General features: G+C 43.5%; 1 protein-coding gene across 23 annotated transcripts in view; it reads left to right on the forward strand.

Moving 5' to 3' along the window:
• The window catches only part of LOC6739981 (neurobeachin), a 159779-nt gene that overhangs the window by 116976 nt on the left and 27430 nt on the right, over nucleotides 1–15373 (forward strand). For 18 of the 23 annotated variants that reach the window (XM_039296915.2, XM_039296924.2, XM_039296918.2 and 15 more), the window contains 8 exons: nucleotides 6947–7073; nucleotides 10628–10824; nucleotides 13168–13289; nucleotides 13358–13484; nucleotides 13559–13678; nucleotides 13785–13931; nucleotides 14360–14957; nucleotides 15039–15124. In XM_039296915.2, coding sequence (XP_039152849.1) covers nucleotides 6947–7073; nucleotides 10628–10824; nucleotides 13168–13289; nucleotides 13358–13484; nucleotides 13559–13678; nucleotides 13785–13931; nucleotides 14360–14957; nucleotides 15039–15124 — 1524 coding nt within the window. The remainder of the gene's footprint in view (nucleotides 1–6946; nucleotides 7074–10627; nucleotides 10825–13167; nucleotides 13290–13357; nucleotides 13485–13558; nucleotides 13679–13784; nucleotides 13932–14359; nucleotides 14958–15038; nucleotides 15125–15373) is intronic. The other 5 variants (XM_039296928.2, XM_039296921.2, XM_039296919.2 and 2 more) reach the window with 1 other exon arrangement.

The raw sequence follows: 15373 nt of genomic DNA on the forward strand, positions 1-15373 counted from the left end.
GACAAACAAACACACCAGCGCCATATCCATATGGGCGTGGCCGATCGGCGGGGCGGAGGTTGGTGGGGTTGGATTGGGCGTTATGTCTGGATTTGGCGGTCGCTGTGAAAAACTGTTTTGGAATACTTTTTGAGCTGCTTTGCATTTTTGGCTTGTGGGCTTAGCATCAACGCACATGTGTCGCCGGTGGAAAATGCGAAGGAAGGAAGGAAGGAAAGGGGTTATGTGCGGCATAATGCCGCACACATGAGTTTTGTCATTCAATTTTGACACGCGCTTTTCAGCCCCGCACACCGACCCCTTTGGGCACATAGATTTTAGATTTCACATATCACATTTTCCATTTTCCACCGTTTCCACCCAGTTCGAAAAGATTCCTCAGCCTCATCAATATGCAAAAAGGCAACAGCCTCGAAAGCTGATGCTTTTTGAGTAGGGAAAGGGGTCAAATCGGCGACAAGGGGTTAGCCTTGCCCACATTTACCGCCCACACTCGATGGCCCACCACCACCGCCCACTTCCGCTACTCAGTCGTGCGTCAAAAGCAATGCAAACTTTTTGTGGCCGACAAAAAAATGCCAAATAAAATCACAGAAAGTGGCAAAAAAATAAGAAAAAGGAAAGGAACCGAAAAAAAAAAAACAAAAATGAGTGAATGAAAAGAAAATTATTATGGAAATGTCAACGTGAAACTTTTGCACAAATGCGATGGTTCCGCTTAACCCTCTACTGCCGGTGGTACGCATATGCTAGCAGCACTTTCGGCCACTTTTTGCCAACACAATTGAATTTCATGTTTGACACGACACCACCACCAGCACTGCCCGGAAAAACCACCTGACCCCCTTCAAAAGTTTCCTTTTGTTTTTCCCCGACCCCACACCCCCACTTCCACCTCCCTCTCCACCCATCTCCACCCCCCTTTCACCATCCACCACATTTTGCGATTTATGCGAGAAATTTTAATGCGATTCCCATTGGCTTCACCAGGGAATTTCGATTCGCTTCGTATTCTGAATACGAATTCAAGTTTTGGATCACAATTTCTTTTTCCGGCCGCGCTTCTTTTTGAACTACGGTGTTAGAAACTGAGCTTAATTTGCAAATCGCGTACTCATAAAATACAAATATTTGTAATAAATTTATTCAATGCATAAATGCAACTATCCATTCAAAGGAAACTCAAATTATTAAAATACGAATGCTTGAGTCAGTCCAACTGTTTGTTAAGAGAAGTGCTCTAGAGTGAGAAAAAAAGCATAAATGAGTGTTGGAAAAAAGTGCGAGAAAAAGGGGAATCAGAGTCTGTTGACTTTGGCGACACCTTTTCTGTGTGCATAATTCAATTTGCGGCACTTGACAGCATCAAAAGGTTGACATAATTCGTTCGTTTTTTTTCTCTTTTTCTGATCCCTTTTATACGTTCATTCCACTTACCCTTTTTGGATTTTTTATTTTAAGTTTTTCCCCTCCCTGCTCCTATTTTGCTTGGCCGTCAGGCGTCGGTGATTGTGCGCGCGACTTTAAGCGCGATTTTCGCAGCTCGCTTTCAATTTGTGACACCTTAATGGCCAACTGAGCAGGGACAACGTGCCCGGGTCTCTGGAATCGGTTTCGGTCAATTCTTAATTACATCGCAACCCCATTTCGCACTCACGCTTTTCCGGGGAAATTTAATTCAACGATGAGAGAACTGAAAATTGCTCTCAATTAACTTGTTAGTGAATTCTTGTTGGTCCCCAAAACAAAACAAAGCAAAAAAAAAAAAAGAAAAAAAACAGGAAATAATAAAGAGGAGGAAAAAGGGTTGAATGCCTTATCGAACTTTGTTTGCAGTCCTTGCTTCTCCTTCACTCCGCCGCAGTAAAAACAAAAAACTTTTAATTTGCGAGAGATAATTTTTGAGGGCAAACAAACTCACCGACGAAACAAAAATCATTAGACGATGGAAAAGAAAAAAAAAACAGAAATTGGGCGTAGACAAAGTAAACAACACTAGGCCAAAATAACTACCAGAGAGGGAAAACAGCTTGATATTTTATACTTTGGAAAAAGAGTTCTGAAGATATAGTGATAGCCCTGAAATTGCAGATAATTTATTTTGTCGGGCAGTGTAATGAAACTTGGCAGCAAAGAGTTTTTGTGGGAGAGCCAAGCAAACATCAAGCGAAAATACATATTTATTGTCATTAAAAGAAGTGCCACAACCCTTCAGCGGCTTGACATAAATTAATTAAATAAATTAGAAATGTGCCCGAAAACGAAATTGAAATGGAATACTTTGGCGTAATTAACTTGGGCGCAGCCAAAAAGGGAGCGAAAAGCAGATGGAAGCAGGTGGAGAGTGGAGGGGTCAGAGGTCAGGGCAAGTGATTGCCCTTTGTCACTTGGCACTTGAGTGGCAACGTAGCACACAGAGTTCGAGTTCAAGTCGTTGCATCGAGCAAGGACGACAAACAACAACAGCATCCTCGACTGACAAGGACGTCCATTAAAGATATAGCAGCAATCTATCCAGGAACAGGCATCCGTTCGTTCGTGTATCAACCCCACAAAAGCTGTCGCAAACGATTTCCCACCACTTTTCAGGCGCATTTAATAATGGATGAGCGAAAAACCAGTAATACCTGTCAGTTTACTTTGCTCCATCTCCATCTCCGTGTGCACATTTTATGAATTGAAATGTATTTGTCAGTTTCAAGAGCGGGCTATAAAGCACTAAATTTGATTGGTAACTCGTATTCAGTTTACCTCTGGCTAACGTCAATTTATTAGCCCCCTTTATTTGTTTGTGCAACATCAAATTATATTCGTATCTTGGGTGCAGAAAGGAAGATGGAAGTCTATGATGATGGGCATTGGCATTCGAATGCCGCCACTTTGTTCGCCTGTCTCCCCCATCGATGACTCACCAATCGAATGAGCAGTTTCCCGGAGTTTCCCGCCCCCTTCGGTCTTTTTGGCCACGACTGCACTTTGTGTCAATGTTATGCACATCAGCCGTGGCATAACGTCAATTTCAGTCACTGTCTTTGCCATTCAGCCAGTCATTCAGCCATTCAGCCAGTAGACACTGCCGAGCTGAAGAAGGCGCACGCTACTTAGTTTGCAAAATTGCCGACTCTGGCATTTTGCATGTCCGTATATGCCACATACATACATATATGCGTACATATATGCCATGCCTGCGATTTTCCCAATACCCCATACCCGATTTTCCTCATTTTCCCAAGGCAAACTCCTTCTTGCACAGTTGTTTGCATTGCAGCGGCAGATGCTGTCAATAATAAATTTCCGTTAGAGCCGCAGCAGATTTCCAAAAGGGGGGAAAACCAGTTGGCTCGCCAGGCGGCACGTTCTGGGGAGAGAAAATTGGGTGGAAAATGGGTGAAAATCTGGATGGGGTGGCAGGCAGGGAAAGCCAGGAAGGAAGCACATAAGCGCATTGCCCAAGACAAGAAGGAGATTGAGGCAAAAGGAAGGAGATTGCAGCTCGGCACTAAAAAGATGACATAAAGATAGAGACGGGCGGGTGTTGAAATTGAATAGGGGTAACGAAGCGTCAGTTTCAGAGAGGGGGGGGTCTGAAGACGCAGGAAAAATCAAGGAAACTGCGATGGATGGGCGACTGGGACAAGGGGTGCTGGCGGAGAAGTCAGGCAGGCAAGAAACCAAAGTAAGACTAGAGGAAAAACTCGCACTGCAGGCATGCAAACGATGCGCTGTCGCCTGATAAAGTATACGACCGATTGCCCGTTTCTGCTCGACGGGCCAAAAGGAAAAATCGCAGACGCTCAACCAGACATTGGATGCAAATGGAAAATGGAAAATCATCAGGCGGCGGGAAAAACAGGGCGAGATCCATGGTATCCATGGCTGGGGTGTGGAGCTGGATGCGAGCAGCCAAGACACGTTGATAAATTTATTGAAATTCTATTGAAACGAAACGATTTGACTGCGCCAAGGACCAGAGCAGACAGAGATAGCTGGCGCGTGCCAGAAAGAGACAGAGCGACGACCTACACAAATCGCTGATAAAGTGGAAAATGAGTGCAAAACAAAAAAGCAAAGTGCACAAGAAAATTGTCTCCATGTGGAGAGAGGAGCTTCAACTGTAGTAAATTGCAAATAAATTGCATTGATACTCTGCACTAAAAGAAAATATATATTAATATATAAGATTAATTGATTCAGTCATCATTTGGAAATAATAACTTATCAGCAATTTATTTTAATCGATAATATGTTTAAAATTTAATTTTAATTTTTAATATTTTGCATTCCCTAACGCGATTTTTGCTGTCTGGGCAATTAAACTTTTGCCATTGCGTAAATTTCATTGGATTGGGCCACAACAACACAAAATCTTGGCAAACTTTGCACTTAATTTTTAATTTCCCTCCATTTGGCCTTTGACCGGCCGCGCTGGACACGCGATGCTCAATTTAACCTGGCCAAGGAATAACAAGAGATGGAGACGGAAAAGCGAGCAACAAGCAGATGAAAATGCTCGGCTGAGTTCCGCAGTAAAAGAGCAATGGAGAAAAAAGAAAAAAATAAGTAAAGAAAAAATAAAAGCAAAATATAGAGGAAAGTAGAAAAATCTCGGCTCAAAGAAGTAGCCGCATTTCTGTACCATACTTATGGGGGCTGTCCGTGGAAAATGATGGAGGAGAGACAGGCATAAAAAAAAAGAGACAAGGGGGTCGCGGGAGTGTCGTGGAAAAGGCCAAATTTAATTTGTGCTCAGTGGCTGTGGCAACTCTGGTTCCCCTTGTTGATGTTTTTGTTGCTCTTGTTGCTGGGCCATGAAGAAATTGCTACCCAATTACGTAATAAAATCCGACTGAAGTTTCTACTCTTATTATTTAATTTTTTCTTTATCTTCTCCTCCTCGCCATTCCATCTCCTCAATGGGGCGCAAATCGTTCTAGGGGATTTGGTATGGAAACACACAAAATAAAAAGCGAAAACACCACGAGCGGTGGCGGAAAATTCGCGGAGAGTTTGCTGGAAAATCCAGCTTGGCGCTTATTAAGAAATAATGCTGTAAAAACAAAACGCAGCGGCGTCAAATCAACTTTTGTTTTGTTTTCTCATTTCGCCCGCAGCGAAACATTAAACGGGCTTGAATACAAAGAAAATAAATAAACACCAAATGACAACGTCAAATCCAGAACAGAAAGAAAAGTAATTGTTTTACTATTAACACTGTTTAATGTTAAACAATAAACAAAACATGTGAACAATCAACTTGAAACAGTATACACTTTAACATTCGAGAGATAATTCTATTTTTAGATTTCTTACGCTCTCCGTTTTACGCGAGCGGAGAGAGTGCAATTTTGGCCGTCACCAATTGAAATAAATTCAAAGGCTATTCAACTACAAATATCTGGATTAAGCCAACAAACGCTAGCCACTGAAAAGTTATTTGAGAAAGTTGCACAAATCACAAATTCTAAAGTTCAATTACTTTCAAAATTTTATGACCACATTTCGAGCTTCGAAAGACTTCATTTCAATTGTTAAGCAAACAGCAATAAACGAGTTTTGGCCAAACAAACTGTCGTTTTGGCCAGCGGTGAAACAGAGGGAAAACTGTAAGAGGCCGAAACTCAAAGGCCAACAGGGAAATGCGAGGAAATTTGGAAAAGCGGAAAACGCTGGCAAAGGACCAAGGACCAAGGATCCCGGTTAATAATAAGTGCCCTGTGGTGCAGCTTAGTAAAATGCAAAGAAATAGAGAGTATTTCTGATTTCTCACAAATGTCATGCATATTACGTGTGTACATCGGTGAGTTTGGAATTTAAGTACATTTTGTATATGCAGAAGCCGCTTTCCACAATCCCCGGTGTACGTTGATGCCCCTAAGGAAATTGTTGCGGAAAATCAAAAAAAAATAAAAATAATAAAAAAATCTGAACTTTGTGTGGACCATTTGGAAATCGGCGAATTACATTTACATTATGCGTGTTCAGTACATTAGAAAAACAGGAAACAGGAAACGTAGCTGGAGGACATGAAAAATACAAGCAGCGATAAATGAAACGTAAAACGAGACTTAAAACTGATAAGCATGCCATTGATATGAATAACGTAACCAGAGTTTAACGCCATTGGATTTCATTAGCGAAATGCTAGCCTGTTTATGCGACAATTGTTTTTGTTTATTCGCCATACATATATGTTTGTTCATTTTATATTTCTGGCATTTCTAATATAACGAAAATACAGAAATATATATTCAAAGCGATATTCGCAATGCTTTCTCTGCAATTGCCAATCAATGTGCAATCTTCTCAGTTCATGGGAATATATCTCTGTGTATGTGTGTGTGTGTTTGCCCGTGTGTATGTGTGTGTGTGTGCCAAAGGCAATAATCATAAAGAACCGCCAAGCGCTTTGCTTTTGTTCTGGAGAATTGAGGCAATAACGCTGAAAGGAAAAACGAAATTCGAGAAGGAAAACTCGGTCTTGGCTTGCGATTATTTTGCCATTACTTTCCATTATTTTACTTTATTTCAATGACTGTTTACATTAGCCACACACACATACGCATACTTGAGCAAAAGAGACAGAGGGAGGAGAGAGGAGAAGAAATCAGCAGATAAGTGCTGCATACTTTCGAACGCGTGAGCTGCTTATTTTGGTCTTTTTCCTCCACTTCCTGCCTTTGTTTGCCCTGCATGTGATTGTGAGTGTGCTTGTAAGTGTTCAGTGTGTGTGAGTGAGCATGTGTCTGTGTGCGTTCGTGTGTGTGTGAGCCACTTTACTTTTGCTCATTGAGCTGGGCAAGAGGCAAAGGCATCACTTGATTGATACTTTGATTTCTCCATTATTCTTTCGAGATTTTCTATTTATCCTCGCAGCAGATACAATTTTTATCTGATATTGATACACATCTTCTAATATGCATTCGAATTGTTTGCTCTTCCATTGCAGGCGGAGATTTGGAGCGTATTCATCGCCATCCTGCGCAAAAGCGTACGCAATCTGCAGGCCTGCACCGATGTTGGCCTAATCGAGCATGTCCTCGTCCGCCTGCAACGCTCCGAAACGGTTGTGGCAGGTAAGAAGAATAATTAAATGGCATTACATCACAAAATATTAATCAAATTCTGTAACAGTGGGGCAAAATCATTGAATACACTGTTGAAAGTGTCGAAATTATTACAATATAGTATGTTTCAATCGACCTAGTGATTTCTATGGCACCAGAACCAGATGATTACAACATATTTCATGAGAAGCATTTTAATCAAGTTCTTGTTTGGGAGGGGGCATTGATAAAGGTCTCTGGTGCGTGCAACAATGGAGTTTACACATTCGGCCATTGTTTGACTGGTCTGAATAGATCCCAAGTTGGCTTTGGTTTGCTTTTGGTCTGGGTCTGGTCCGCTGAATTGCCTCTCGATTAATTTCACGCTTGTCAGCAGCACTGACACGCCCAGTTGCACCCCCCACTCCACTCCGCTCCCAGTCCCTGCTGGAGCGACATCGCACCACCCAGTTGCCACCCAGAAACCACCCGGCGGCGCCTACAAGTGAAAAGGCAGAGAAAATGGGGGAGTGGATTGGAACGGCACAGCTCGGCACAGCAAATTTGCTCTTCATTAGCGACCCTCGCTGGCCCCGCCCACTGTGCCAAAACACCGCGCCCTGCAGCACCACCCACCATACATACACACACACACTCGCACACACATGATGCCTTAAGCATGTGCGTGCCTTTGGCTTTGATTTTGATTTTATTAAGTCAATGACACATCTGCGGTCTCCACGAAATCCCAGCACCCCACTACCTTACCAGCACCACCCCGCCATCCCACCACCCACAACCATATCTCTTTCTGCACCACCCACCCACACACACACACTGCGCCCTCTGTTCCTTCATTCCGCATTTAACGAACTGTAACTGCTGTCAATTTGCAGTCGCTGACTTTTGAGCTCCATGTGTGTGTGTGTGTGTGTGTGTGAAACACGGAGAAAGCAGAATGCCGAAGGGAAGAAGAGACCACAAACAAAGACATAATTCCATACGTACACAGAAGGAAAGATGTTCAAAACTAAATTAGGTGTATCTCTTTTTTTTGGTAATTAACGATAAATAAACTTGCTACTTCTCTCTTACTCTAGAAAAATACTTCGCTTACAAAAATATATATTTTTCTAAAATGAAGCAGAATTGCATTGTTGCTTGCCTCTATTTTATTATTAGAAAACAACTGCGAATGTTGGCCAATTAAGTTCTCTGTGTACTGGGAATGTCTGTCTTCGGCGTTTTACTACATACATACATGTGTGTGTGTGTGTGTGTGTGTGTATGTGTGCACCTGACAAATGCCAAAACGTGACACTTGCCAAGAAATTAGATAAGTTAAAAGTTCGTTGTCTCGGGCAAAGTTCAGCTTAGAGTAGCAACTTCTTGGATTCCACAGAAAATATGTCCGTATGTGTATGTGTATGTACGTCTGTCTATATCTTTGTCTATATTCTGTAATTTTGTATCTGTAAGGGGTAGAAGAAAAATTGCCTAGTTCTTTTGGGCCATAACTTAAAGTGCTTGAAAACTCGACAATGCAATCGCAAAAATTTGATAAGAGAAATTGTTGCGTTAAACGCTCTCACTTCTGGCTTCTTTTCTTCATCGGTATATATGTCTGTATATATATAAATGAGAATGTATATACTCTTCTTTCCGCTGATTTTTCTCCCACTGATGATGATGATGATGAGTTTGGGGCAGTAAAAACTTTGGCATGCCAAGGAAAATGCAATTAAATGCTGATGAAGCTGTGGCGCTACGAAGGGGCAAAAGTATGAGCGGATAAGTGCGGGAAAAGCTGGAAGTTTGGGAAAGCCCAGAATACCAACTGGGGACCAACCGGGCAACACTGTCGTCTTGGGAATGCCGCAGGGGAATGGGCAGTGAATCTGGATGGATGCTGGATAACTTGGGTCAACCAGCGTGGCCCAAAGGTTCAAATTCATCTCCTAACCTAAAAGCCAGTTTAACAGTGTGTTTCAATTAGTTTAACGTTGATAAAAATATACGATTTCGATTAACTCAATCGATTGCCCCAAAAAACCGAGAACAACAAACTTACATATATATATATTCTCAGTGCGTTTGTGTGTGTGTGGTGTATATGGTGTAGAGTGTAAATATGAACAGAATATGCTAGTGAGCTTGCGAGGAGAAGGCATACAGAAGGTGAGTAGACCACCAGACCAGGCATTAAAACGGCCCGAGCGTCCCATTTCAATTAGTGTGCATTACAAATGAAGTTTGGGAATAGCGCAGCTTTCGCTGGAAAACCAGACGACGTCGTCCTGCCCCTCGGGAGGGGGCGTGGCCAGTGGGCAACGTAGTGGGTGTGGCGAGACGGCAACGAAGGCAATGGGGCCAATGCTCCAGAGGGGTAGGCAATCAGTTTGAACTCCGGAATTAATAACTATTTGGCCAAGCTTTTGGCCAAACTTGATTGAAAATGCAGCCCTTACAAGGTGAAGCGAGACGGAGCATCACTCCTTGAATGCTGTGTGGGGCAGATGGTGGAGAAAACTCATCATCTTCGTCATCCTCATCGTCAGCGTTGGCTCACTGGAGACGTGGATGAGTGATGGCAATAGTTTTGGCCAAAAACTTTTACCCCCGGCGAATTTTCCTAGGGAAATTGCACAATTTATAATGCAAGTCAATTGAAATCCGAAAGTTATTTTGGCGAATGCAAGTTAACGTTAACTTTAAGATGACTGCCCCAAAAAGAAAAAGAAATGTTCATGGATATGTTCCTGAATATCGCTTTTGCAGTATCTTTTTGTCTAGTTATTTTGAAAATAATCAGCTGCTATTTTCAGCGCAACTTTGTGTGACCTTCCATTGAATGGAAATTCCTTTCGCGCCTGGCAATGGCAGTGCTACTAGATCAAATGCAATATATCTGATGGCCTTGCACCGACCACGCCCCCCAATGGCCCGTCCTCCTCCGCCTCCGCCTCCGCCAGCCACGCCCCTCTGTCTTTTCGTATTCGCCGTGAGAGAGCGCGTGTCCTTGCCACTTGGGTGAACGCGAGGACTTTGCATTTGGCTTCGCATTTGCATTCGCATTCGCAACTTGCCACCTGTGCTAAAACGGGAACTTGATTGTTGCCACAAACACCCATATATACACGGCCAAACATACACACACACACACAGAGTTGAGTTTGGCTGGCTGTCAGCAGCACTTGCGCATATCCTTTGGGCCTTCAACCCATTTCCGGCCTTTCCGCATTTAATGGCTTGAACATGTAGCTTGGATAACTCTGTATCTATATATTGATGTAGCCTATTTTGTTTATGCCAGCATAAAGCAAAACCAGAAAAGCATGGTAAACACATCGACTATCGAGAATATTTAAACGGACCTATTTGGTTGGGAGGAAATCTTTCAACTTATTATTTAATACTCCCCTATGAATGTCCATCACTTTGATGGCTAATGAAGAGCATTAGCAGCACTTCTTCAAGTGCCATAAACTCCTGACATGGATTGCATAAGCATAAACGTGTGTGTATCTGCCACTGCCACTGACACTAACCCATTTCCCATTTCGATCGCAACAACCTTCTTTCAGACCTGCTCATCGAGATGCTGGGCGTGCTGGCCAGCTATAGCATAACGGTGAAGGAGCTGAAGCTACTCTTCGGAACGATGAAGGCCACCAATGGCAAGTGGCCGCGCCACTCGGCCAAGTTGCTCAACGTCCTCCGGCAGATGCCACATCGCAACGGACCGGACGTCTTCTTCAGCTTTCCGGGCCGCAAGGGATCGGTGAGTACCAACAAATGGATACATATACTAAGCCAATGTCATAGATACAATGGAATCGTATAAAATACGATACAGGTTATATGTCCACGATTTTACGTTTTACGTTTCTAATATCTTTAGTTTTGAGCTATCAACAGAGCTTAAATTCCAATCTACCCGCTGGTCCGTCACACTGTTTGTTGGCTCTCTGGGCGATATTTGCAATTTTAGGCCATGCAATTCGCCCGGCTTCTTTTTATTGAATGCAACTGGCTGAAACAAAGGCCTCATACGAATATGGCCGTCACTGGCGATACAGGAAGAGGTTCCCCAGGGGTCTCCCATATTGCACCCCCGTCGACATTTCCGGGGGCTTTTATTTTATTGCGTCGCACTTAAAACGAATTCGAAATGTGTTTTTGCCCACTCTGTAGTCGCAGCATGTATGTTTGTATTTTTCCCCGTATGCCTGCTATCTGTGAGTTTGACCACTCCCATCTTTGTTTCTTGATGGGATGGCTATGATGGCGAGCACTCTATCGATATGTCCATGGCCCCATAAATACATAAAAAATGCCATAAAGCGAATTGGAAGTCAGATGCTAGCATCGAACATGGATAGCGTTTCGCAATTGTCGCAAAATGTCTAATAAATAGATGCTCGCCACCCCAGCCAAATCGACCAAAAGAATCGCCCACCTATCCATCCAATCCACATCAAATCCAGCGTTCAACCTTCCCCATCTCTCCTCCTCTCATTTTGGGTTGCTACTTTTTTGGGCTGTTTTCTTTTTTTTTTGTTCTTCCTTTTTAATTTTCCGTTTAGCCGGCTTTTTGGAGGGAAAATCAACAGCCACCACCAGCCGCCCACTTAGCCAACAATCTGCGATCCACAAGCACACGCCTAATGCCATTGATGGTGCTGATTGCAACAGGATGACGACGGGACTCGATTCGAATAATGAGATTTTCGGAAAAGCCAAAACCCAAAATCACCAGGGCACCATTTCAGTTTCCTGCTCCTCCAACCGGACATTCCCACTACTGCTGTCACGGGAAATGGCCGAAAATTGGGGAAATGTAGAGAGAGTGGCACTGAGTGTGTGTGTGCGGGTGTGCGTGCGGGTGTGTGTGCGTGCGTGTGTGTGGTGCAAAGTTGCCTGCAACCGCAGCAAAACTCCAACAACAGTGTCAGCCTTTGTCACGTTTACCCAGCCTTAACCCATTTATCCCATTTTGTCTCTTCTTGGCCCCCAGAAAAAGTGGTCTCCATGTCCCAAATACCATCATCATTCGCCAACTCAAAAGGGCGAGACCACTAGATAAGTGCAAAGTAAATGCAATTTGATAGTTTCAAGAGCTCTAAATATGTAGTTGTGCGAGCTGTAAGAGTAAACAAGTGATTTCATAATGATTCAATATGTTGAATAGGGGGGAAATTAAACCATGAGCTTTATGAATGGAGTCGACTTGAACTAATCAAATAAATGCATATCAATTTGTTGGTTGTCGGCAATTGTGTCAAGTATTTAAAGTCATCATAGGGCTAATAAATAACTTCACAGATTGTCTTACAAACGGCAAACGATGAGTGACGAACGCTGAGCCATTGGCCATTAAATGCATTGATATTTGTTATCAAATTGCAATGAATTCACCAGATGCCTCAAGCGGATAATGTCAAATGGCATTTCCAGGGGGAGAAGTATAATAATATAACTATATTTTGCCTGCACAGGAAAGTGACTTAAATTTATGGACTACCAGCTGAAGTTCACCTGATAGTTCATACTGCTACTATAGTACACTATATATGCACTATATATATGTATAGTAGTTGCTTTCATCTCGAATTTATCCTTTTTCAGCATGCTGCCGCCACAGCATTGATGATAAATCAAATGTGCTCATTTCCTTTTAATTTCGGTCCATTTCTGTTTTGCGGCTTCTTCTGTTAAATTCCCGTCTCCAGCTGCCTTTCCTTTTGCATTTCTGGCTCTCTGGTATTTTCTGGCTTTCGAGTTGAGGTTGCCACCGGAAATACACACATTCGTGTGTAGTTTGTGCTGTGGATTGGAATGGTATGGAATGGAATGTGCCACAAGTTTCCTAGCCAGTCGAAAGTATTTCCCTCTCCGAGATTTATACAGCTTCGTTGCTTTCGGTTACGGAATTTGAAGCCTTTTTGGGGGGCAATCTACTTATACATATGCGCAGTCAATTATGCGGCTTATTAATGTTAATTGCCAAAGATATTGAGTGGCAAACTGACCGTAATTGTTATTTAACATAGCGCTGGTGGTTAAATTTGAATTGCTTGTAATCGTTTTTCGGTCTCATTTCCGTTTTCGTTCGCTCGTACAGGCCATGGTCCTGCCGCCGCTGGCCAAATGGCCCTATGAGAACGGATTCACCTTCACCACCTGGTTCCGTCTGGATCCCATCAATTCGGTGAATATCGAACGTGAGAAGCCCTACCTCTACTGGTGAGTACTGGTCGAAAGTGTGTGGTTGGTATCCTTTACTCAAGTGATAACTCCCTTCCCATTTCCAGCTTCAAGACATCGAAGGGCGTGGGCTATACGGCGCACTTTGTGGGCAATTGCCTCGTCCTCACCTCGATGAAGGTCAAGGGCAAGGGCTTTCAGCATTGTGTCAAATACGAATTCCAGCCACGAAAGGTAAGATAATACCCCCGACTAAACTGCACATGAATTTGCCTTGACTTTCGTTTCGGTTTCTATGTCTATTTCAGTGGTACATGATTGCCATAGTGTATATATACAATCGTTGGACGAAAAGCGAAATCAAGTGCCTCGTTAATGGACAGCTGGCCTCTTCAACGGAGATGGCCTGGTTTGTTTCCACAAACGATGTGAGTACCATTCCATTCACTTATAAGTCTGCTTCAAATCATGCAGCTTCATAGGTGATTCCCTGAGCTTCTCCATTTGTATATATGTTTTCGAATCTCTTTTTAGCCCTTTGACAAGTGCTACATTGGAGCCACCCCCGAGTTGGACGAGGAGCGCGTGTTCTGTGGCCAAATGTCGGCGATCTACCTTTTCAGCGAGGCACTGACCACGCAGCAGATCTGCGCGATGCACCGTTTGGGTCCCGGCTACAAGGTGAGTAGTTCGTGGGTGATGCTCTTTTCGATGGTTGGTGCCTTTCGGCTGCTGCAGCACTGGTGACCCGGTGGGTGACCTGGACCTGCAGCAGCACCCACCACCCAACAACCATCGCCTACTCGTATTCTCAGCAGCAGCAGCGAGGGTCAAAGCGCACGCACCACTGCACCACTTTTGCACAGCCGAAATGCCGCAGCAAAACTGTCCTCGTCTGTACAAAATAACGTCATTTGTTCTTATATATACTTTAAAACATATATATATACATATACATATATATACATTATTTTTTTGCTCTTTTCTCTCTCTCTCTTTCCGTGTTTTTTGAACTTCCTGTCCGCTGCACTGCTACAAAAATTTGCACCACACACCATGTGCTAAAAAAAAACACACACACACACAACAAAAAATACATAAAAAAACAGTCGCAGTTCCGATTCGACAACGAGTGCTATCTGAATCTGCCGGACAATCACAAGCGGGTGAGTCACTTTCAACTTCTGCCAGCGACCTTGGGGGCATCAGCACTGTCGGGCGGCAGTGGGAGTGGCACCGGAAGCGGCAGCGGCAACGATGCATCAGCTGCAGCGGCAGCGGCTATTGCCGCCGGTCAGCAGCAGCAGTTGCAGCTGCAGTTCCAAATCCTGGCCGCCGAGCAAGAGGCGCGTGCCATCGATTGGTCCGATGAGAAGCTCGATTTGAATGCGGCATTTGTGAAAATTCGAGCGGTTCTCACCGCCCGCAATGCAGTGACCTTGGCTGGCAGCAGCAGCGGCACTGGCACAACTGCTGCAGTAGCCACTGCCGCAGCAGCAGCAGCAGCGGGAGCGGGAGCGGGAGCAGGAACAACTGCTGCAGCAACATCTGCAGCAGCAGCGGCGGCGGCGGCGGCAACACAAAATGAGAATGATGCAGCAGTGGGACAGCAGCAACATGCAACACAACATCACCATGCCACAGCAACAACTGGCAGTGCGGATGATCCGCTTGGCCATTTGCCCACTGGAAATGCTTCTTCTTTTGGTATTTACACTGCTTTTGTTTTGCGCATCTTTTGATTTTTAATTATAATTTTAATATGTTTTTATTTGGGCCACAATCAAGAGCAACTCCGTCGCATGTCCAGTGTGAGCAGCTTGAACTCAATGGTCGGAAGCGCCGACACTGAGGAGGTCAACCAGCTGAAAGCTGTAAGCAAACTTTCATTTCATTTTATCCTATTTTCATTTAGTTTTTAAGTTTCTCGTACTGCATTTTTTTTTTAAATATATATATATTTTTTAATTTCGCTCGAAACAATTTCAATTGGCAGCATTTCGTTTTACATTTCATTTAAAATTTATTTGCCAAACTATTTTATTTTATTTTTTTTCATCCTAACAAACATGCGTAATTTAGTTATTTCAATTAGGTTTTGAAACAACATTCCAGTGCCGTGT

The sequence above is a fragment of the Drosophila simulans genome, chromosome X (assembly GCF_016746395.2).
Source record: "Drosophila simulans strain w501 chromosome X, Prin_Dsim_3.1, whole genome shotgun sequence".
NCBI lineage: Eukaryota > Metazoa > Arthropoda > Insecta > Diptera > Drosophilidae > Drosophila > Drosophila simulans.